The sequence below is a fragment of the Pristiophorus japonicus genome, chromosome 8 (genome assembly GCF_044704955.1).
Source record: "Pristiophorus japonicus isolate sPriJap1 chromosome 8, sPriJap1.hap1, whole genome shotgun sequence".
Lineage (NCBI taxonomy): Eukaryota > Metazoa > Chordata > Chondrichthyes > Pristiophoridae > Pristiophorus > Pristiophorus japonicus.
This window is the reverse complement of record NC_091984.1, coordinates 205,028,712-205,053,796: the sequence shown is the minus strand read 5'-3', so window position 1 is coordinate 205,053,796 and position 25,085 is coordinate 205,028,712. Positions and strand designations below refer to the sequence as shown.

Sequence of the window (25,085 nt, the reverse complement as noted above, 5' to 3'; positions counted from 1 at the left end):
GACTGCAAAATGCAGTGATGGGCTAACTCTGGCAGTTGTTTGCAGGTGTTACAGGAGGTGACCATCTGTTACAGCCTCCTTATGCACTGTTCTCAGAGTTGCAGGTATGTTGTCTAGAGTCTATAACTCTGAAGGGTCCCTTCTTTTTAGTCTCATTCCAGGTGAGCTCTGTCCCTTCTTGTTGCTCCTCCTCTTGCCAAATTGGGACTGGAGAATGATTCCTACAGTGAAATAAATGCAATATAAGAAGTCCTTTTAAGAATTTAGAACATGAAGCAGCAACTATAAGCACTGTGATTATTCTCTTTGGATTATTTCAATCTATTGGGAAGAAAACTTGCCATCCCCTAATTTAAATGGAGTGACTTCTTGTATAGGTAATCTGGCAAACATTTTGTACACAGCAAGATCAGAACAGGAGTAGACCATTTAGCCTCTTGAGCCTTTACCACCATTCAATTAGATCATGGCTAATCTGTGACGTAACTCCATATACCGGCTTTTATCCTGGTTAACAAAATCTATCACTCATTTAAAATTAACAATTGACATGGCATCAATTATCATTTGCAGAAGCGAGTTTCAAACTTCTACCACCCTTTGCGTGTAGAAGTGTTTCCTAATTTCACTGTGTTTAGACTATGCCCCCTAATCCTAGACTCCCCAACTAGTGGAAATAGTTTCTTTCTATCTGCCCTATCAGTTCCTCTTAATATTTTGAAAACTTAGATCAAATCACCCCTTAACCATCTAAATTCAAGAGAATACAACCCTAGTTTGTGTAATTGCTCCTCTTACTTTAATCCTTGGAGTACAGGTATCATTCTGGTAAATGTACGCTGCACTCCCTCCAAAGCTAATATATCCTTCCTAAGGTGTGGTGTCCAGAACTGCACACACTACTCCAGGTGTGGTCTATCAGGGCTTTGTATTGCTGTAGCATAACTTCTACACCCTTGTAATCTAAAGGTCAGCATCCATTAGCCTTTTTGATTATTTTCTGTACCTGACCATGACATTTTAATGATCTATGTTCATAGACTCCCAACTCTTTTTGGACCTCCTCTAATACCAGCTTTTCACCATTTAGAAAGTACTCTGTTCATTCTTTTTTAGGTCCAAAATGGCCAGAACTTATGGTTCATGTAGGAACCAACAATATATCCGCTTCCTATTCCAAGAGTGTAAAGTCCTGTCCCTGCAGTACAGACTCACACAAGGCACATGCTGAAGTTAAGGTCACTCAGGACCTGCACCTTTATTTCACAGCTCACGAATGCCCACTTGCCTGAGACCTGTCTTTATATACCTGTGTGGAACAGGTATGCAGTGTCTCCTGCAAGTGCACCCCTGGTGGTAAGGTATGCTAGTGGTTACAGGTCATAATTAGTTACAGTCATGTATAGCATGGTAAGATAGTTATGTACAGTAATGTGAGATACATGACAAAGAGCTCGGTCAAAGATTAATAAACAGGACCTCGGGTGCAATTCGACACCTGCCACAAACTTGTCAGTGCAGGAACAGTCAAATTAGGTAGGTAAATGTAGTTTGAGAGGGAAGGGTTCAGTTTCCTGTGGCATTGGGATTAGTTCTGGCATGGTAGGGAAGTGAACAACTGAACAGGGCTGCAACCAATATCTTCCTGTGGAATTTAAACCCTCCTGAAGGGGAGGGTTTAAACCCTATTATGTGCAGATTTGGTCTCCTTACTGAAGAAAGGATATACTTGCCATAGAGGGAGTGCAGCAAAGGTACACCAGACTGATTCCTGGGATGGCAGGACTGTCTTATGAGGAGAGATTGGGTCGACTAGGCCTATATTCACTTGAGTTTAGAAGAATGAGAGGGGATCTCATTGAAACGTATAACAGCCTGACTGGGTTGGATAGACTGGATGCGGGGAGGATATTTCCTCTGGCTGGGAAGTCTAGAACAAAGGGGTCACAGTCTCAGGATATGGGGTAGGAAATTTAGCACCGAGATGAGAATTTTTTTCACTCGGAGGGTAATGAACCTGTGGAATTCTCTACCACGGAAGGCTGTGGAGGCCAAGTCACTGAATATATTTAAAGAGATAGATGGATATAGATTTCTAGACAAAAGGCATCAAGGGGTATGGGGGAAAAAGTGGGAATATGGTGTTGAAATAGAGGATTAGCCATGATCATATTGAATGCAGGTGCAGGCTCGAAAGGCCGAATGGCCTACTACTGCTCCTACTGTTTCTAAACTAATGGGGTGGGAGAGGTGAAAAGCAAGAATATTTAGTCAACATCAAAGGTTCACAGAGGCATAATCCTACAGTTTCAGGTTGCTAATTTTCAGTTTGTTAAGCTGATTTACAACTCGTTAAAATGAACATAGCGAATAATATTTAAATTAAACGATTGAGCCAAACTATTTTCCGGATTTTCACAGACAGCCGCAATCAATGAGGCTTCCATCCACCTATGGCACTTGTATTTTGAACTATGCGTTTTGACGCGCTGAAACGAGCCGCTGTCGAGAGCCGTACTCTGTCAGCAGGATGATGTCGGACGAGGAGTCGCAGAGCGGATCAGTGATGGCGGTCGACGTGCAGCAACTGGTGAAAAAGAAAGATATCATCGAGGCGCAGATCAAAGCTTACTATGACATTTTAGAGGCGGTGAGTGCTTAAGGGAAGTCTCGGTTGTACAGTGCCCTCGGGGATCGAGCTGCTTCCATTGCTGGGTATGAGAGAGCAGTGCCAGTGCTGGAGGCTGTTTGCCAGACGTTGTGTACATGCACGGTTTGTTTGGCACTAAACATGCACACCTCGTTTCAACCCACCAAACTCGGAAAAGCTGATAACTTAACTTTAAAAAAACAACCTGCAACTGAAGAATAGCCCTGACTAAGGACACTGCCTCAATGCAACTTAAGTTAAATGCCTTTTTTAAGACATTGGATTTCGGTTTGAGTCAATCCTCTGCTATTGGGGAGGACATGTTCTTTTCCAACCTATGTTCATGGAGGAGTTTGTAAAACAGATGATTTAGGGACGACAAATCCTCAGTGATTCATGTTCCTGGTTTGTTTTTGCTTCTAGCTGGGCCACCATCTATCTCTGCCCCATGACTTTTGTGTGACTCTTCCTGTGGGTGTGAGGGTGGGGTGTGTGCGTTGTGTGACTCTGTCCACATGAAGTGGGAAAACAAATCTCTTGACATTTCCCATGATACTGCTGCCTTTCTCGCTGTTTCACTCACTTGCACAGAGTCTGCTGTGTCAACTCTCAGACACAGTCATTCGGAGGAGTGTGGTACATTCCACCACAAGTGTCATGGGATCACAGGGCATGCCTGAAATAAACAGCTCTGTTGAGTCGGCAGATGCAGTCTAGCTGTACTCCCCAACTTTGTAAGGGGTGAAGTCACTGGGCGAGCACAACAGTGAAATTACTAATTCAAATTCTTCATTTTATGTTTAACAGTGTTCAGTTAGCTTGGAGTTAATATTTTGTTATCTAACTGGTTGCATGTTCTTATGTGCATGGTTGCTGTGTGAGGAGGGGAATGTGAGGCTGTCATTTTCTCTCGCACGAAGCCTGGTCAGAAGCAAAAACAAAACGGCAACAACGTGCAAGCGAGTGAACTGCTGAGTATTGCAGTAGTCCCCAAATCATCCATTTTCGCGGCAGCAGCACGAATGGGGTTGGAAATATGATTGTCCACTCGAAAAGTGAACGATTAGCAGCTATGTATCAATTACATTCAGCCCATCGTGTCCGTGCTGGCCAACAAAGAGCTATCCTGCCTAATTCCACTTTACAGCTCTTGGTCCCTAGCCTAGTAGGTTACAGCGCTTCAAGTGGATGTCTGCGTACTTTTTAAATGTGGTGAGGGTTTCCGCCTTTCAGGCAGTGAGTTCCAGATTCCCACCACCCCTTGGGTGAAAAAAAGTCTCCTCAAATTCCATCTAAATCTACCAATTACTTTAAATCTATGTCCCCTGGTTGTTGACCCCTCTGCTAAGGGAAATAGCTCTGTCCTGTCCACTCTGTCTAGGCCCCTCATAATTTTATACATCTCTAAAGTCTCACCTCAGCTGCCTCTGTTCCAAAGAAAACAACCCTAGTCGATCCAATCTTTCCTTATCGCTAAAATTCTCCAGTCCAGGCAACATCCTTGTAAATCTCCTCTGTATCCTCTCTAGTACAATCACATCTTTCCTGTAATTTGGTGACCAGAACTGCACGCAGTACTCTAGCTGTGGCCTAACCAGTGTTTTATACAGTTTAAGCATAACCTCCCTGCTCTTGTATTCTATGCCTCGGCTAATAAAGGCAAGTATTCTCTATGCCTTCTTAACCATCTTATCTATCTGTCCTGCTACCTTCAGGGATCTGTGGAGATGCACTCCAAAGTCCCTTTGTTCCTCTACACTTCTCAGTGTCCTACCATTAAATGTGTATTCCCTTGCCTTGTTGGCACTCCCCAAATGCATTATCTCACACTTCTCCAGAGGGCATGTTCTTATCCAACCTATGTTCATAGAGGAGTTTGGAAAACAGACGATTTAGGGACGACAAATCCTCAGTGGTTCATGTTCTCTTTCATGTTCTTGGTTTGTTTTTGCTTTTAGCTGGGCCACCATCCATCTCTGCCCCATGCCTTTTCTGTGATTCTCCCTGTGGGGGAGAGTGTGTACGTTGTGTGACTCTGTCCACATGCAGGGGGAAAACAAACCTCTGATATTTCCCATGATACTGCTGCCTTCCTTTCGCTGCGTCACTCATTTGCACAGTCAGGACAATGCTGTGTCAACGCTGTGTCAACTCTCAGACACAAAGCCATTCGGTGGGGTGTGGTACGTTCCAGCACAATGCAAGTGTCACGGGATCACAGGGCATGCCTGAAATAAACAGCTCTGATGAGCCGGCAGATGCAGTCTAGCTGTACTCCGCCAACTTTGTAAAGGGTGAAGTTACTGGGCGAGCGCAACGGTGAAATTACTAATTCAAATTGTTCATTTTATGTCTAGCAGTGTCTAGTTAGCTTGTAGTTATTATTTCGTTATCTAACTGGTTGCATGTTCTTATGCGCATGCTTGCTGTGCGAGGAGGGGAATGTGAGGCTGTCATTTTCTCTCGCACAAAGCTTGGTCAAAAACAAAATGGCAACAACGTGCAAGCGAGTGTATTGCAGTGGTCTCCAAATCCTCCATTTTCGCGGCAGCAGCACGAAAGGGGTTGGAAATATGATTGTCCACTCCAAAAGTGAACGATTAGCAGCTATGTATCAATGACATTTCATAATAGACTTTTTTCTAGAGTTTTGAAAAATTAAATTCTTTATTTACATATTCATAGAATCATAGAAATTTACAGCACAGAGGGAATCCATGCCGGCTGACCAAGAGCTATCCAGCCTAATCCCACTTTTCAGCTCTTGGTCCGTAGCCTTGTAGGTTATGGCACTTCAAGTGCATATCCAGGTACTTTTTAAATGTGGTGAGGGTTTCTGCCTCTACCATCCTTTCAGGTAGTGAGTTCCAGGCCCCCACCACCTTCTGGGTGAAAAAATGTCCCCTCAAATCCTCTCTAACCCTCCTACCAATTACTTTAAATCTATGCCCCTGGTTGTTGACCTCCCCCCAGCTAAGGGAAATGGGTCCTTCCTATCCACTCTGTCTAGGCCCCTCATAATAGACTTCTCAGTGTCCTACCATTTAATATGTATTCCCTTGCCTTGTTAGCCCTCCCATTCCATTGGCCACTGTTCTGCCCACCTGACCAGTTCATTGATATCATCCTGCTGTCTACAACTTTTTTCTTCATTATCAACCACACGGCCAATTTTTGTATCATCTGCAAACTTCTTAATCATACCCCCTACATTCAAGTCTAATTCATTGATATATACCACAAAAAGCAAGGAACCTAGTACTGAGCCCTGCGGAACCCCACTGGAAACAGCCTTCCAGTCACAAACACCCATCAATCATTACCCTTTGCTTCCTTCCTCTGATCCGCATGTTGAGAAGCATTTTCTGAAATGAAGATTGAAAGAAAAACTTACATTTATATAGTGCATTTAAAGACCACTGGAGGTCCTAAAACGCTTTACGATTAATTTTTTTGAAGTGTAGTCACTATTGTAATGTAGGAAACGTGGCAGCCAATTTGGGTGCAGCTGGCTCCCACAAACAGCAATGTGATAATGACCAAATAATCTGTTTTAGTGATGTTGATTGAGGGAGAATTATTGACCAGGACACTGGTGAATACTTCCCTACTCTTCTTCACAATAGTGCCATGGGATCTTTTGTGTCCACCTGAGAGAGTAGATGGGGCCTCGGTTTACGTCTCAACCAAAAGACGTCACATCCGACAGTACAGCACTTCCTCAGTACTGCACTGAGTGTCAGCCTAGATTTTTGTGCTCCAGTCTCTGGAGTGGATTTGAACCCACAACCTTCTGGGCCCAAGTTTCCACAAGAAAAAAAACGGGCGCCCCTCCGAGCTGGGCGCCCGTTTTTCGCGCCTAAAACGGCGCTTAAAAAAATCCTCGGTATTCTCCACCTACTTGCAGGTCCTCTGGCCCTCGGTGCAGCCAGCACGAGCTGTGGGGGGGCGGAGCCAGGTCCCTGCGCTGAAAACAGTGCCGGGACCTCTGCACATGCGCGCTACAGTCGGCACGCAAGTGCAGTAGCTCCAGGCGCCGAACTGTTTGGGAGGGGCCCGAAGCACGCAGCCCCTAGCCCTGGCTGAATGGCCTCACTGGGGCTGCGTGAATAAGGCTCCTCCCACGGCCAGCTCCTGCTTCCCCCCCGCCCCCGACCGGACCCGACACCCACTCCCCCCTGCCTCCGGACCAGACCCGACACCCGCTCCCTCCCCCTCTCCCCCTCCCCCTCTCTCCCCCTCTCTCCCTCCCGCTCAGCGACACGAATGGCTTTCTCCCCCCCCCCCCCTTCCCGGTCAGCGGCATGAACGGCTGCAGAATTCTCCCTGGCTGAAGCACTTTCACACAGGTAGGAAGATGGTTTATTTAATCTTTTCTTGGCTTATAAATGTTTATTCAGGTTGGATTTATTTGTATAATATTTGTAGAAGTATAAATAAGGATTTATTGTAGAATTTAATGAATTCCCTTCCCCCCCTCCCCCCCCCCACCTTGTTCTGGACGCCTAATTTGTAACCTGCGCCTGATTTTTTAATGTGTAGAACAGGTTTTTTCAGTTCTACAAAAATCTTCACTGGCTCCATTCTACTTTAGTTTGGAGTACGTTTTCACTGTGGAAACTTTGAAATCAGGCGTCAGTGGCCGGACATGCCCCCTTTTGAAGAAAAAATTCTGTTCCAAAGTAGAACTGTTCTACCTGACTAGAACTGCAGAAAAAAAAATGTGGAGAATTGCGATTTCTAAGATAGTCCGTTCTCCACCAGTTGCTCCTAAAAATCAGGCGCAAATCATGTGGAAACTTGGGCCCTCTGACCCCGAGGCAAGCGTGCCAACAACTGAGCCACTGGCTGACTGGGCCGAAAGCTTTCCAGCTTATTGCTGTACAAACCATAATTAGATAAACATGTGGACATTTAAGTTCCCAGACTAAGAGGTTGTGAAGCCTGTCAAACTCTCTAAATAGTATGTGTTTTTGGCATTAGAATTCAATGCTTACATTTAACGAGTGTGACTACATAATCAAACATGGACAAACTGAATGTATCTAATTTCCAGTCTACCATACCTACTAATTTACTTCCATTATGTAAATTCATGATCCAGGGTTGCATTTTATAGTGTAGCAGCACATTGATGTGCCATTTGTTGCTTAAATCATTGAATTGTTTATTTTATTCAGTGGCATGAAGTGCCTGATGATGATGAGTAAATATTGATAAAGCCAGGACAGCCTGTTTCATGAGTATCTTGCATTGGTGTGTGTGTGTGTATATATATATCATACAATCAATGATAGAGCACAGAAGGAGGCTATCTAATTAATCCCACTCCCCTGCTCTTTCCCCATAGCCCTGTAAATTGTTTCCCTTCGAGCATATATCCAAATCACTTGAATGTTAGTTACTATTGAATCTGCTTCCACCATCCTTTCGGGCAGTGCATTCCAGATCACAACAACTTGCTGTGGGGGAAAAAATGTCTGACTCTTTTGCCAATCTCTTTTAAATCCGGTAGTAAATGACAAGTAAGCATGGAAAAGGAACAAAACCAGCCAAAAAATATGGTTTTCAAATGTTTCATTTGCATTTTAACACTAATGGTAGCTGTTGAACCTGTGACTTTCAGCAAAGCAAAGCTGGAATGGATGAACCTTTAGTTGATGTTGAGGGATATCCACGAACAGATATTAATGTTTACGAAGTTCGAACAGCCCGACATAATATCATTTGTAAGTATTGATATATTTGAAAAATATTGTGATGTAATTATGTTGCATTTAGCTATTAATAAATGTTAACAGTTTTAAGTGCTGTCCAAAAAAAAATATCTGAAGCCTGATAAATGTGAGGTCATGCACTTTGGCAGAAAAAAATCAAAGAGCAAGTTATTATTTAAATGGAGAAAGATTGTAAAGTGCTGCAGTACAGTGGGACCTGGGGGTACTTGTGCATGAAACACAAAAGGATAGTATGCAGGTACAGCAAGTGATCAGGACGGCCAATGGAATCTTGGCCTTTATTGCAAAGGGGATGGAGTATAAAAGCAGGGAAGTCTTCTTACAGCTGCACAGGGTATTGGTGAGGCCACATCTGGAATACTGAGTGCAGTTTTGATTTCCATATTTACGAAAGGGTATACTTGCTTTGGAGGCAGTTGTTGATCCCGGAGATGAATGGGTTGACTTGTGAGGAAAGGTTGAGTAGGTTGGGCCTCTACTCATTGGAATTCAGAAGAATGAACGGTGATCTCATAGAAACATAAGATTGAGGGGGCTTGACAAGGTGGATGCAGAGAGGATGTTTCCACTTAAGGGGGAGACTAGAACTAGATCTTAGGATAAGGGGCCACCCCTTTAGAACTGAGCTGAGGAGAAATTTCTTCTTGAGGGTTGTGAATCTGTGGGATTTGCTGCCTCAGAGAGCTGTGGAAGCTGGGACATTAAATACATTTAAGACAGAAATAGACAGTTTCTTAAACGATAAGGGGATAAGGGGTTATGGAGAGCGGGCGGGGAAGTGGAGCTGAGTCGATGATCAGATCAGCCATGATCTTATTGAAGGGCGGAACAGGAACGAGGGGTCTTATGGCCTACTCCTGCTCCTATTTCTTATGTTCTTATAATTATGAGAGTAGACTACTTCGAATTCAGATTGAAACTATGGTTGTCATTTAAATTTGTCTACCTCATGTTAGGAGTTTTGTTGGTTCATGAATGGGGCTTGTAAATGAGTGCCTTAAGATGGTTGAGTGCTTTGTCTTGGGTAAGAATTAAATGAGCTCTCCTTCCCACAAAGTTTTTTTCTCAGAAGATAATACACAATGAATTGGTAGTGCCTGTGAATAAAGCCACGGTCATCTCTGTCTCTTTGCAAGAGAGGAGGTTTAGTAGTCAGTGAAAGGAGATTAAATTAAAGAATTAAACAAATTATATTTTGGCATTTTTTGTGTTTATCAGTGTGAGAGATAACTGTTTAAGAGTGGAACATTTTTGAAACTCTGTCTCAGCAGATCATTGTACCTTGTGTAAAAGTTCCTGATCCCTGATTTTTTTGCCTCCCATTGATGGCACACTGGAAATTGCAGGCAAGCCTACAACTCTGACATTCATGGCAGGTATTGCTGTGCCCAAACATTTCTCTAGTCTTATGAAAATATGCTATGGATGTTTTCTGTTTTATAAGGTCTACAAAATGATCATAAAGCCTTGATGAAACAGATTGAGGCAGGACTACACCAACTGCATGCACGTGACAGGGAAAAGCATAGAATGGATGAGACACAAGTGCATCAAGAAGTAATGGAACAAGAGAATAGTATAAGATCTGCTTTTGCCAAAATAGACACTGTTAGTCCAGGCTCACCTGCCAGTATTGCAGTAAGTATAGAAAAAGCTACAAGTACCAATATTATTTTTACAATGTCTAGTAAATCCAATATCAAATTATTTTCCACGCGGAAGTTTTTCATTGGCAAAAAATGTCAACTAATGTTGCTTTATTATATCTGAAATGTTTAAAGAAGTCACTGGCATATTTATTTTCCATTAAGCACTGCATAGTATTCTGATCAGCTGTATAAAACATGCAAGTCCATTTAATATTGTGCAGCCTTCATACAATGATATCCCATCATTTCAGTTGAGGGCAATCTGTATTTTGCACTAAGATTATAATGCTTTCTTATAATTATGTGCAGGGCTGTTGCTAAGATCCATAAACAGACCATTCATAATCAAGTTGTCCTTAAATCCTTAAGGAGATTTAAGCCATAAAGGGATTTTAAATTGCAGGTATTGAGGGACTGGGAACCAGTATAGCGGGACTGGTGCAGGGTAGAATACAGGCAGCAGAATTTTGCATGAGTTGAAGTTTACAGTGTGGAGGATGGGAGGCTAGCCAGGAGAACATTGGAACAGTGAAGTCTGGAAGTGACAAAAACATGGATGAGAGGTTCAACAGCAGATAGGTTGAGGAGGGACGCTGACGGGTGATGTTACAGTGGTGGAAGTAGGTGATATTGGTGCTGGAGAGGAGATGGGGTTAGAAGCTCAACTCGGAATTGAGTAGGATGCCAAACCTGTGAATAGTCTGGTTCGACCTGAGATAGTGGTTGGGGAAGGGGTTGGAATTGGTGATAAAGGAACAGAGTTTGTGATTGGAGCCGGAGACAGTAAGTTTGGTCTGCCAGTCTTGCCATTGGTGGAAATTGCATCTCTTTCAAGACTGGATGTTGGAAAAGCAGTCTGACAGCGCAGAGGCAGTGGAAGGGTTGAGCGAGGTGGTGGAGAGATTAGACTTGGATGTCGCCCTTGTACCTGTGGAAGCTGATCCTGTGTCTTCAGATGATATTGTCAAGGGAGAACATATAAGGTGAGCAGTAACAGCGATGGGCCAAGGATAAATCCTTGGGGGAATTCCAGAAGTAATGATGCAGGGCAGGAAGAGAAGCCATTGCTGGAGATGCTCTGATTATGATTGGAAAGGTTAAAGTGCCAATTCCACTGAGCTGGACAATGGAGGAGAGGTGTTGGAGTAAGGTGGTGTGGTGTGACTTTAATTCGGCCTGTTTCAGTGTTGTGTTGGGGTGGAAATTTGATTGGAGAGATTCAGATAGGGAGTATGGGGAAAATGACACAGATGTGGGAGGTGACAACTGATTCAAGATCTTTAGAGAGGAAAGGGAGATTAGAGATGGGAAGGAAATTAAATGATAGTATACCATATGATTCAGTTATCCAGTGCATTGTGTGACGAACAAAATAATATCTGTTCATTCTTTGTTATATTTGAAGTAGATGTGTGGTGGTGAGTGAGATTGAGGGCCATAGAGATAAACTGATTTCCAAGTACATCACTACACAAATACTAATTGGAACATAAGTCACAATGGTGTTTGGAGTAGAAAGCAGTTTTATACATGCAGACTCTTACTCTTGTCTCCTAGGGTTTGCAGGTTGGTGATGAAATCATCGAATTTGGCTCTGTAAATACAGAGAACTTCCAGAACTTGCAAAATATTGCCACGGTGGTCCAGCATAGTGAAGGGGTGAGTTCCTATATCATACTGGTGACAAACACTTTGCTCCTTTCATCATATTTGATTGCATTCTGAAAAAATTAAAAAACATTTAAAATGATCTTTTCTCTTAAACTTATTGCAGTTTCCAAAATATGTTTCAACAACAATAGTAACAATAACTTCTTTTATATAATGCCTTTACCGTAGTAATACGTCCCAAGACGCTTCACAGGAGCATTATGAGACAATTTTTAAAAATAGACACGAACCACATACGGTGAAATTAGGACAGGTGACCAAAAGCTTGGTCAAAGAGGTAGGTTTTAAGGAGCATCTTAAAGAAGGAAGGAGAGGTTTAGGCAGCGAATTCCACAGCGTGGAACTCTCGTAGGCAGTAGGCAACTCTCGGCACAGCCACCAGTGGTTGAATGATTATAATCAGGGATGCTCAACAGGGCAGCATTGGAGGAGAGCAGATATCTTGGAGGTGGGGGTGCTGGTTAGAGGAGGGGCTATAGGAGATTACAGAGATAGGGAAGGGCAAGGCCATAGAGGGATTTGAAAACAAGGATGATAATTTTAAAATCGAGCCGTTGCTTAACCGGAAGCCAATGTGGGTCAGTGAGCACAGGGCTAATGGATGAACAGGTCTTGGTGCGAGCTAGGCCACGGTTAGCTGAGTTTTGGATGACCTCAAGTTTGCATAAGGTAGAATGTAGGAGGCCAGCCAGGAGTGTGTTGGAATAGTCAAGTCTAGAGGTAACAAAGCATGTATAAGGGCTTCATCAGCAGATGAGCTGAGGCAAGGGTGGAGACTGGCGATGTTCCAGAGGTGGAAATAAGCGGTCTTAGTTATGCCATGGAAATATGATCGGAAGCTCATTTCAAGGTCAAGTATGACACCAGGGTTGTGAACAGTGTGGTTCAGCTTCAGACAGATGTTGGGGAGAGGAATGGAATCAGTGACTAGGGAACGGAGTTTGTGGCGAGGATCGAAAACAATGGCTTCGGTCTTCGAAATATTTAATTGGAGAACACTTCTGTCAGACAAGCAGTCTGACAATTTAGAGATCGTAGAGAGGTCAAGAGAAGTGGTGGTGATAGATTTTTAACCAATAAGGGAATTAAGGGTTATGGGGAGCGGGCGGGTAAGTGGAGCTGAGTCCACGGCCAGATCAGCCATGATCTTTTTGAATGGCGGAGCAGGCTCGAGGAGCTAGATGGCCTACTCCTGTTCTTAATTCTTATCTTCTTATGATGTAGAGCTGGGTGTCATCAGCGTACATGTGGAAACTGATGCTGTGTTTTCTGATGATGTCACCAAGGGGCAGCATGTCGATGAGAAATAGGAGGGTGTCAAGGATCAATCCTTGGGGGACACCAGAGGTAATATTGCGGCAGTGGGAAGAGAAGCCCATTCTGGTTGATACTCTGGTTACGATTAGATAGATAAGAATAGAACCAGTTGAGTGCAGTCCCACCCAGCTGGACAGGATGAAGAGTCGTTGGAGAAGGATGGAGTGATCAACCGTGTCAAAGGCTGCAGACAAGTCAAGAAGGACGAGGAGGAATAGTTTGCCTTTGTCACAGTCACAAAGGATGTCACTTGTGACTTTGATGAGAGCCGTTTCGGTACTGTGGCAAGGACGGATCTCTGATTGGAGTGATTGAATCATGGAGTTGCGGGCAAGATGTGCACAGATTTGGGAGGTGACAACACATTCAAGGACTTTGAAGAGGAAATTGAGGTTGGAGATGGTGCAGTAGTTTGCAAGGACAGAGGGGTCAAGGGCTGTTTTTTTGGGAGACGGTTGATGACGGCAGACTTGAAAGGGACAGTACCTGAGGAGAGAGAACCGTTAACAATGTCAGCTAACTGGAGCCAGAAAAGGAAGTTAGATGATCAGTTTGTTGGGAATAGGGTCGAGGGAACAGGAAGTCGGTCTCGTGGACAAGATGAGCGCAGAGAGGTCATGAGAAACTAGAGAAAGATGTGAGTTCAAGGCTAGGCCGGGGGGAAACTTAGAAGAAGTTTGGCCCGGTGGGCTGGGGAAGGAAGGGAAGTGGCAGAGGCAACTGAATGGATGCTCTCAAACTTAGTGACAAAGAACTCCATGAGTTCCTTACACTTGTTGTCGGAGGTGAGGGTGGAGGAGGCAGTGGAGTGGCATTTAAGAAGACAGTTAGAAGTGGAGAGTAGAAATTAGGGATTATCTTTGCATTCCAGAAGGATTCTAGAGTAGTGAGCAATTTTGGCAGACGAGAGCAGGACCCCGATTCAGGTTTAATAAGAAGCTTCTGATAGCAGCATAGCTGTTATAGTGTTCATCATCATCAACATCATCATAGGCAGTCCCTCGAAATCGAGGAAGTCTTGCTTCCATTCTAAAAGTGAGTTCTCGGGTGACTGTAGAGTCCAATGTGAGAATTACAGTCGCTGTCACAGGTGGGGCAAACAGTGGTTGAAGGAAAGGGTGGGTGAGGAGCCTGGTTTACTGCACGCTCCTTCCGCTGTCTGCACCTGATTTCCGCATGCTCTCGGCGACAAGACTCGAGGTACTCAGCGCCCTCCCCGGATGCTCGTCCTCCACTTTGGGCTGTCTTGGGTCAGGGATTCCCAGATGCCGGTGGGGATGTAGCACTTTATCAAGGAGGCTTTGAAGGTGTCTTTGAAACATTATAGTGTTAATACAGGTGCAACGTCCTGAATACGGAACTCTGAAAACCGGAATTGTCCAAAAACCAGACATTTTGCGCATAGCTGATGGAGTCATCCGGAATCTGAAATTATTGTACGAAAACCGGACGTTTTTGAGGCAAAACCCAAAATCCAGCACGGATTAGGGGGAGGATTCTAGATTTTCGACAAGAAAATCAAGTCTGAAATCCGGAATCCTCGACCGAATCCATGCTGGATTTGGGGTTTTGCCGGATTTTGGACCTCGCCACTCAAAAGCTGGCACGAATTCGAGATTTCAGACTTGTTTTTCTTGTCTGAAATCCGGAAAAACCTAAAAACCAGAACGGACTCGGTCCCAAGGGTTCTGGATTTCGGACGTTGTACCTGTGCCTTCAATGGCCTTAGCTTTATTTTTTTCAAAAATAATGTAAATGTGGCCTGTCACAAATTTATTCTAAGTATAATCATTTGAAATGTATTTTCTCTCAACTTTTGGCTGAGCCTGCATCACTACCTAGGTTGCAGGAAGGGGACAGGCATGTGTCCTGCTCTCTCTCTTCTGCCAGCACTTCTCTATAGCCAACTGCTAGAGAAAGTGCTTTCAGTATGTAATGATTTGATCTCTAATTCGCTCGTATCCTGTGCTATTGCAACGTTCTCATTTTGGCATCTCCTCTTTCTCCCCACCTTCCAAATAGGCTGGCAAGATTAGAAATTTGTCAAAGAGAAAAGTGGTTGTAGACCAAGGTGTTTAAAATTATGCAAGGATGAGATGGAGTAGATAGAGACTGCTTCTGGTGATTGAAAGGTCTATTATTAGGACATATAGATATGATTAAACATAAGAGAGCAGGAAATCTTTTTTGCAAAAAGAATTGTGAGGCTGTACAATGCACGACTGGAGTTGGCGATTGAAGCAAAGACCACGTCAACATTTAAGAATAGGTTAGATAGGTGGTTGAAGTAAAGGGATATAAGAACAGGGCGGACATGGGGTTCACACTACTGCTCATATGGAGGATAAATGATTGTGCCGAACATCCTGATTCCCTTTTGTAATTTCTATGTAATTCTATGCTCCTACTGAATGGCCACTTAGAAGCAGTAGATAAATTTAGCAGAGGTCTTACATTTTTATTCCCATATATTTGCTCAGCAGTAAATTCTGTTGCTTCAGATCTAAAAGCACTGGTAAGAAATCTATTACTATTTTCAAACGTGATCTGAAAAAGTTAATTTACAGAAAGTAGCAAGAGAAAAGTATAAGAATAAATTGAGCACATAGATTTTTCAATTCATAGTGGCACCTGTGTATTGTTGCACACTTATCATATTTAGATTTTTTTTTTTCATTTCCAAAACTCTCCCTACCACTACTGATCCAGAACAGGAAATGGACGAGGATAGAAAGAGATATTTTTGAGCACTGTTCATTTTACTGTCTACTTTATGATGTTACCCTAGCTCAATCTGTCCTATAAATCAGGTTCTGGGTTCAAATCCATCCCAGAACCGGACTACCTAAACTGGGCCAGGAGTATCCAATTTGGCAGATGGAGTTTAATGTGGGAAAATGTGAGGTTATCCACTTTGGCAGAAATAATAGAAAAGCAAATTATAATTTCAATGGAGAAAAATTGCAAAGTGCTGCAGTACGGAGGGACCTGGGGATCCTTGTGCATATAACACAAAAAGTTAGTATGCCAGTACAGCAAGTAATCAGGAAGGCAAATGGAATGTTGGCCTTTATTGCAAGGGGGATAGAGTATAAAAGCAGTGGAGTACTGCGTACAGTTTTGGTCTCCGTATTTAAGGAAGCATATACTTGCATTATAGGCGGTTCAGAGAAGGTTCACTAGGTTGATGAGGGGGATGACTTATGAGGAAAGGTTGAGTAGGTTGGGCCTATACACATTTGAGTTCAGAAGAATGAGAGGTGATCTTATTGAAACTTATGATAATGAGGGGGCTCGACAAGGTGGATGCAGAGAGGATATTTCCACTCATGGGGGAAACTAAAACGAGGGGACGTAGTCTTTAAATAAGGGACCACCCATTTAAAACTGAGATGAGGAGAAATTTATTCTGAGGGTTGCATATCTATGGAATTCTCTGCCCCAGAGAGCTGTGGAGGCTGGGTCACTGAATATATTTAAGGCGGAGATAGACAGATTTTTGAGCGATAAGGGAGTAAAGGGTTATGGGGAACAGGTAGAGAAGTGGAGCTGAGTCCATGATCAGATCAGCCATGATCTTATTGAATGGCGGAGCAGGCTCGAGGGACCAAATGGCCTACTCCTCCTATTTCTTAGGTTCTTATGTACTCCACATGAAATGTCAGCCTAGATTATGCGCTCGAGTTGCTAGAGAGAGGCTTGAACCTACAACCTTCTGACTCAGAAGTGAGAATTACAAAAAGCACTGAGTTGCCTGGACTTTATGGACAAATTGTCAGTGGTCTAAGTTTGACGTTGTTGAGTTAACTCCAGCACAGCATGTGAATGCACTACATTGTTGGAAGTGCTGATTTTATGATGGGCAATAAACGGAGGTCCTATTTGCCGCTTCAAAAAAGAGCAGGGTGTCAGTGTCCTGGCCGGCATTCCTCCCTCAACTAACACCAGATTAATTTATTGCCACATGTGGAATCTTAGGGCCCAAGTTTCCACATGATTTGCGCCTGATTTTTAGGAGCAACTGGTGGAGAACGGACTATCTTAGAAATCGCAATTCTCCACATTTTTTTTTCTGCAGTTCTAGTCAGGTAGAACAGTTCCACTTTGGAACAGAATTTTTTCTTCAAAAGGGGGCGTGTCCGGCCACTGACGCCTGATTTGAAAGTTTCCACAGTGAAAACGTACTCCAAACTAACTTAGAATGGAGCAAGTGAAGATTTTTGTAGAACTGAAAAAACCTGTTCTACACATAAAAAAATCAGGCGCAGGTTACAAATTAGGCGTCCAGAACGAGGTGGGGGGGGGGGGGGGGGGGGAAGGGAAGTCATTAAATTCTACAATAAATCCTTATTTATACTTATACAAATAAATCCAGGGGAAGGAAGCCGTTCCAGACGGCGGGCGAGCGACCGAACGCGGGGGGGGGGGGGGGGGGGGGGGGGGGGGGGCGGAGGAAGCCGTTCCAGATGGCGGGAGGGAGGGGACCGACCGAATGCAGGGAAGCCGTTCCAGACGGCGGGGAGGGACCCAACCGACCGAACCGGGGTGGGGGGGAGCCGTTCCAGACGGCGGGCGAGCGACCGAAGGCGGGGGGGGGGGGGGGGGGTAGGGAGGGAGGGGGAGGAAGCCGTTCAGGACGGAGGGAGGGAGGGAAGGAGACAGAAGGCTGCAGGAAGCCTCAGAAATTGAGGAGCCATTTCCCGTAGGCAAAAGGGGGAGGTCATCCGGAATCAGTTGCCTTAACTTTCTGAGGCTTCCTGCAGCCTTATCAGTGCTGATGTGCTGATGGCAATGTGCTTTTATTAAAAAATGTTCAAAAACTAAACAGCTACGCGCAGCGTTGCCGGCAGGAAAAAAACTAATTTAAATAGTACCCGCCCCCTCCCACTTATAAAATCGGCGCGAGTGTAGGCTCCGCCCCCCTGGGCGCCGCGCCAAACAGACAAGGAGCTGCAGGGCTCTCCAGAATCGTGAGGTTTTTTTCCGGCGCAGTTTTAGGCCCGAAAAACGGGCGCCCAGCTCAGAGGGGCGCCCGTTTTTTACCGTGTGAAAACTTGGGCCCTTACTGTTTACAAAATGGCTGCAGTGTAAGCTTACATAACCATCAGTGCATTTCAAAGTAGTTCATCATATGTGAAATGCTTTGAAATATTTCTGGAAGATGCGATAAAGCACTATATAAACGCAAGTAATTTTCTCTCTCCCTGGTTTCAAACAAATTTGATTTTTGCAAAACGGCAAAACAAATTAAATTTTGTCAAATAAAATTGACTTGGATTTTTTTGAGAAATTAAGGTAGTGCGATATTCCTTTTTGAAGGCTAATTTCTTCATGTTAAACTATGAAAATAATTAACTTTTCACATTGCTCTGATTTCACATTTATAAGATGGAAATGCAATATCAGACTTGGTTTACCAAATGAATATGTTATCCCACTGATGGGGAATATAAACTGATTTACCTCTTGGCTTTTACAGAAACCTCTAAGCATAACAATTATTCGAAATGGACAGAATGTTCACATCGGTCTCACACCTCAGCGATGGAGTGGAAGAGGATTGTTGGGGTATGTTTCAATGCATTGAGATAACTTGAGTAGAAACTTCCAGTAAACATCAGTGAACAGGGCTTGAATCATAGAAACATAGAAAATAGGTGCAGGAGCAGGCCATTCAGCCCTTCTAGCCTGCACCGTCATTCAATGAGTTCATGGCTGAACATGAAACTTCAGTACCCCCTTCCTGCTTTCTCGCCATACCCCTTGATCCCCCGAGTAGTAAGGACTTCATCTAACTCCCTTTTGAATATATTTAGTGAATTGGCCTCAACTACTTTCTGTGCTAGAGAATTCCACAGGTTCACCACTCTCTGGGTGAAGAAGTTTCTCCTCATCTCGGTCCTAAATGGCTTACCCCTTATCCTTAGACTGTGACCCCTGGTTCTGGACTTCCCCAACATTGGGAACATTCTTCCTGCATCCAACCTGTCCAAACCCGTCAGAATTTTAAACGTTTCTATGAGGTCCCCTCTCACTCTTCTGAACTCCAGTGAATACAAGCCCAGTTGATCCAGTTTTTCTTGATAGGTCAGTCCCACCATCCCGGGAATCAGTCTGGTGAATCTTCGCTGCACTCCCTCAATAGCAAGAATGTCCTTCCTCAAGTTAGGAGACCAAAACTGTACACAATACTCCAGGTGTGGCCTCACCAAGGCCCTGTACAACTGTAGCAACACCTCCCTGCCCCTGTACTCAAATCCCCTCGCTATGAAGGCCAACATGCCATTTGCTTTCTTAACCACCTGCTGTACCTGCATGCCAACCTTCAATGACTGATGTACCATGACACCCAGGTCTCGTTGCACCTTCCCTTTTCCTAATCTGTCACCATTCAGATAATAGTCTGTCTCTCTGTTTTTACCACCAAAGTGGATGACCTCACATTTATCCACATTATACTTCATCTGCCACGCATTTGCCCACTCACCTAACCTATCCAAGTCACTCTGCAGCCTCATAGCATCCTCCTCGCAGCTCACACTGCCACCCAACTTAGTGTCATCCGCAAATTTGGAGATACTACATTTAATCCCCTCGTCTAAATCATAAATGTACAATGTAAACAGCTGGGGCCCCAGCACAGAACCTTGCGGTACCCCACTAGTCACTGCCTGCCATTCTGAAAAGTACCCATTTACTCCTACTCTTTGCTTCCTGTCTGACAACCAGTTCTCAATCCACGTCCGCACACTACCCCCAATCCCATGTGCTTTAACTTTGCACATTAATCTCCTGTGTGGGACCTTGTCGAAAGCCTTCTGAAAGTCCAAATATACCACATCAACTGGTTCTCCTTTGTCCACTTTACTGGAAATATCCTCAAAAAATTCCAGAAGATTTGTCAAGCATGATCTCCCTTTCACAAATCCATGCTGACTTGGATCTATTATGTCACCATTTTCCAAATGCGCTGCTATGACATCCTTAATAATTGATTCCATCATTTTACCCACTACTGAGGTCAGGCTGACCGGTCTATAATTCCCTGCTTTCTCTCTCCCTCCTTTTTTAAAAAGTGGGGTTACATTGGCTATCATGGTGAGGATCACTCCAATATATATTTAACAATACATTAATTCCACATATTAAAAAAATATTTTATAAGCCAACTGCCTCATAACATCACTGGAGAACATTTTGTCATCTTTAATAAAAAAAAAGCCATTTCCTGTTCTAAATCTGTGATAAGAACATAAGAAGTAGGAGCAGGAGTAGACCATTTGGCCCCTTTAGCCTGTTCCGCCATTCAATAAGATCATGGCTGATCTGATCATGGACTCAGCTCCACTTGCCTGCCTGCTCCCCATAACCCTTTACTCCCTTATCACTCAAAAATCATGTCCATCTCTGCCTTAAATATATTCAATGACCCAGCCTTCACAGCTCTCTGGGGCAGAGAATTCCATAGATTTACAACTCTCTGAGAGAAGAAATTCCTCCTCATCTCAGTTTGAATTGAGCTAAAGAGGGCAGTCCCTTATTCTGAGACTATGTCCCCTAGTTTTAGTTTCCCCTATGAGTGGAAATATCTTTTCTGCATCCACCTTGTCGACCTTCCTCATTATCTTATAAGTTTCAATAAGATCACATCTCATTCTTCTGAACTCCAATGTGTATAGGCTCAACCTATTTTCATAAGTCAACCCCCTCATCTCCGGAATCAACCTAGTGAACCTTCTCTGAACAGTCTCTAATGCAAGTATATCCTTAAATATGGAGACCAAAACTGTACACAGTACTCCAGGTGTGGCCTTGCCAATACCATGTACAGTTGTAGCAGGACTGCTCTGCTTTTATACTCCATCCCATTTGCAATAAAGGCCAACATTCCATTTGCCTTCCTGATTACTTGCTGTGCCTGCATACTAACTTTTTGTGTTTCATGCACAAGGATCCCCAGGTCCCTCTGTACTGCAGCACTTGCAATTTTTCTCCATTTAAATTATAACTTTTTCTATTATTTCTACCAAAGTGTATGCCTCACATTTTCACACATTATACTCCATCTGCCAAATTTTGCCCACTCACTTAGCCTGTATATATCCCTTTACAGATTTTTTGTGTCCTCCTCACAATTTGCTTTCCCACCCATCTTTGTGCAGTGTGCTACAAGATGGAACTAAAGGGGTGATTTTATTGCTAAAGAGGGAGAAAACCCAGAATATTTATGCTTTCTTGTAGTGCCATCATATGGACGTTACGGTGTTTTTGCAACGTAGTGACATCATCACTGAATCATGAAAGAAAATTGGATGCATGTTAATAATCCCCCTTAAATCAGAACATTCAAAGGAAAGGGCAATTGTTCATATTTCTATCTTTTAAGACAGATTGGTTATCTGTGTGTTTGTTTAATATACTATCTAATAGGTTTGTGAGGTAATTTTGTAGGGCTTGATAGTTTTATGAATAACATTGCTTTTTTCTAAGATTGAGATAATTAGAAGATTTGTTTAGAAGTAATTAAAAGCTAAATTCTTAAGTCATCCCATCAATTCAGTTTGAGTTTAAAAATAAGTATCTGAAATCAATAAGAGTTGACCAACTCTGAAGCATATTTTTTGCTTTTAAATATTTACCGATTCATAACATTCAAAGCACAATTAAATTTTTTTTCAATTGCAAAGTTCTGTGTTACAAGCTGTGATATTTTCTTGGGTACAGTGATGCTAGTCAGTTCTATCTGATTACGTTGTGTTCAGGGATGTGTCCGTACTGCCGAATACCTAACTATATAATAGCATATCCCAGGGGCGTACCAATAGTATCTCATTGTGATCTGAACTGAATGTTTGTGGCTTTCGCATATGTGTTTCTTCGGTCTCGTCGGCGGGCCTAAAATAAAAATTGGTAAGACGAGGCCTGACACAAATGTTAGGTTCCTTTATTTCACGTGAGCAAACAGACCAACAGTTATGATCAGATTCACTTAGTTCAATCAGTACAACTTGTCTTTGAGTAATAATGCACAACAGTGAACACACTACACTTCCCCACATCAGTGGATTGTCTTACTTCGCTTAAACAAACCAACTCATCACTGCTCTCTTGCATGGTACTTCTGAGCCCGGCTAGAGGCTTGCCCTAGCAGCTTTCTGCTTGAAGACCTACCTGCGAGCCTATGTCTTTGCCTCTGTGTTTTTTTTTATTTGTCTCCATTCTTTGCTAGAAATGAATAAAGACTTTCCAATACAATAGGATTCCCCGAGACTGGCTAATGAATTGTTTATTTCTTTGAAGTCTATGGGGAAATAATATCAAAACTAGCTTAATAGCATTTTAATTGCCTATTGTCTCTGCCTTTTTTCATCTTGCATGAATACACAATGATTTAAAAAAAAACTTTAAAAGTAACTTTTTGGCTTTGATATTAACCACCTCATAACAGATGGTGGGGGTTTAATGAGTTACAAATGGAGAACGTGCCTGCCGCCTTTTTTTTTTACAAGGGTGGGTATTGGCATCTGACAGTGGGACACTTAATTAACATTAAATCAAGCTCCCTCGTGCAATTGGGAGCCCGATTTAAAATTTGCTGCTGCGCGGGTTTCCCAGAGGTCTGGAAAGCCGGCAATGAAAGGGAGGCGGGGGCTTCCGGCTCCACACATGCCTTCTTCAGCACTACTTGTGAGCCAGGAGGAGCAAGAGTGCTCCCCCCTGACCTCTCCAGGAAGCCATCAGCTTCCCCCATGTCGATCATGGCCTCTCTTTCCCTCCCCCGCCCTGATTGCAGCCTCTCTCTCTCTCTTATCTATCTCCCCCACCCCCACCCCTCCATTTGCTGACCTCCCCATCAGCCCAGATCAGTGACCTGGCAGGGATTGTCCCCATGGGTGCTGGATGAGTTGGGTTTTTTGGGTTGGCAGCAAACTCCAAGCTGGCTACTGTGCCTTCAACCCCTGGAGTAGTACTTAGTATTTGCATGTCTGAGATCATTGGACAAATTTTCAAATGTTTTGATACACTTTGCTTCCAAAATATGTGTTAGTGTAATATGTAATGCAAGATCTGTTACAGAAGAGCATTTAATATTTGAGCAGAAAATAATTCACGTGATCGATTTCTCTTTTTCCAGGTGCAATATTGTTCCTTTGCAGAACTAAACACCGTTGATTCAGCTTGAGAAAATCTTCACCTACTGCAAAATGCTCGCAGTAATGTGAAAATCAGAGACAAATCTGGACATGGGAACATTAACTATTTCAGTCATAGGTTTTGAATACATCTAACTTGAATTTAAAGCAGACTTTTTTTGGATTAAGGTATATTTTTAGCTTCTGTACAAAGTTTTTTCTGTACATTGTTACTTTTCTTTTCAGATTTACTTTTAAACCCTATCATCGTTTACTGTCACCATGTCATTCTTCAACTGAGAAGGCATTGAGACTGGTTCTCACAGCTGTTGCCTCATACTCTTATTAGATGATAAAAGAATGTGTGAAAGATTGAATTGAATCCTCTTGCTGTTTATTTCCACTCTCCCCGTCCCCCCACTCACCCCCACCCCGACATAATGAGTAGTAAATTTCTAATCTCAGTTAAGGGTGGATTTCAAACTCCGGACATTATTTTGACATTTTATTGGTATAATACCTGCTTCAGGAGTAGGTCAAGTGCACAGTTGTGTTTTCAGTACACTTATGAAACGCTTTGATCTTCGAAAATAAAATGCTATGTTTTTAAAATAAAGAAAATGGAAATATGTAGTTATTGGACTTTGAAATGTGTTAAGCATCACAGTTGTTTGAAGTGACCAGTTTATTGAAACTGGTTAATTTTTTGGGGAACTTTACACTTTCAAAATGCTGAATATTCATTTGTATTTCATGTAAATATAGGAGCAGTTTATGAAAAAAATAAGAAATTCCATGTGTGAGAAATATGGTCGTGTTTACCATAATTGTTTTGATGAAGTGTATGGAAATCATATATTTGATAGAATTAAAGATGATGCAGCTGATGGCCAAATCACCTGACATGAGGTTATGTGCTGATCATTTCTTTCCCTTAAAGGAAAAATATTGTTTTCAAGTTTTGACGATTCTTGATAGTCGCGGTGGGGTGGGGAAGGACTTTTGTGTTGCATTCATTTGAGCCACATTCTAATCCAGCGCCCAAAACTGTGGTTAACCTACCGCAACATCACAGTGAACCATTATACATCTAATCTGGTTTTAACAGTCTTTACTTATAAATCAAACTAATGCTTGAGAAAGCAAAACATAATTTGAGCATCTGCTGTTTATTTACAAAATGCTACCTTTGTGAATCATAGAATAGTACAGCACAGAAGGAGCCCATTCGGCCCATTGATTCTGCGCCAGTTCTTTCAAAGAGCATTCCAGTTAGTCCCACTCTCCCACTTTTTCCCTATATCCCTGCAATTTTTTCTCCTTCAAGTATTTATCCAATTCACATTTGATGGCTACTATTAAATCTGTATCCACCACCCTCACCCTGTCAGGCAGTGTATTCCAAATCCTAAGCATTCGTTGCATAAAAAAAGTTTTCCTCATGCCCTCTCTGGTTCTTTTGCCAATCACCTTACATCTGTGCTCTCTGGTTATCGATCCTTCAGCCACTGGAAATAGTTTCTCTTACTCTTATCTAAACCCTTCATGATTTTAAACACCTATGAAATCTCTTGGCCTTCTCTGCTCTATGAAGAACAGCCCCAGCTCTCCCAGTCTAGCCACCTAACTGTAATCCCTCAACCTGGAACCATTCTAGTAAATCTGTTCTGTACCCTCTCCAAAGCCTTCATATCCTTCCTAAAGTGTGGTGCCCAGAATTGGACACAATACTCCAGCTTGAGCTGAACTAGTGTTTTATTTGGTTTAGTATAACTTCCTGTCTTTTGTACTCTGCCTCTATTTATAAAGCCCTGGATCCCATATTCTTTACTAACTGCTTTTTTAACCTGTCCTGCCACCTTCAAAGATTGTGCACACTCACCCCAGATCTTTTTAAAAGGATGCATCTGTTTGTACTAACTGAATT

General features: G+C 43.0%; 1 protein-coding gene across 1 annotated transcript; it reads left to right on the top strand.

The window, feature by feature from the left end:
* The first annotated feature begins 2,496 nt into the window (after positions 1 to 2,496).
* psmd9 (proteasome 26S subunit, non-ATPase 9) lies at positions 2,497 to 24,061 on the top strand. Its single transcript, XM_070886347.1, has 6 exons — positions 2,497 to 2,650; positions 8,277 to 8,379; positions 9,833 to 10,026; positions 11,595 to 11,696; positions 18,505 to 18,593; positions 23,161 to 24,061. The coding sequence occupies exons 1-6, from the start codon at positions 2,531 to 2,533 to the stop codon at positions 23,186 to 23,188; spliced, it is 636 nt and encodes a 211-aa protein (XP_070742448.1). The 5' UTR covers positions 2,497 to 2,530; the 3' UTR covers positions 23,189 to 24,061.
* Positions 24,062 to 25,085: the final 1,024 nt, after the last annotated feature.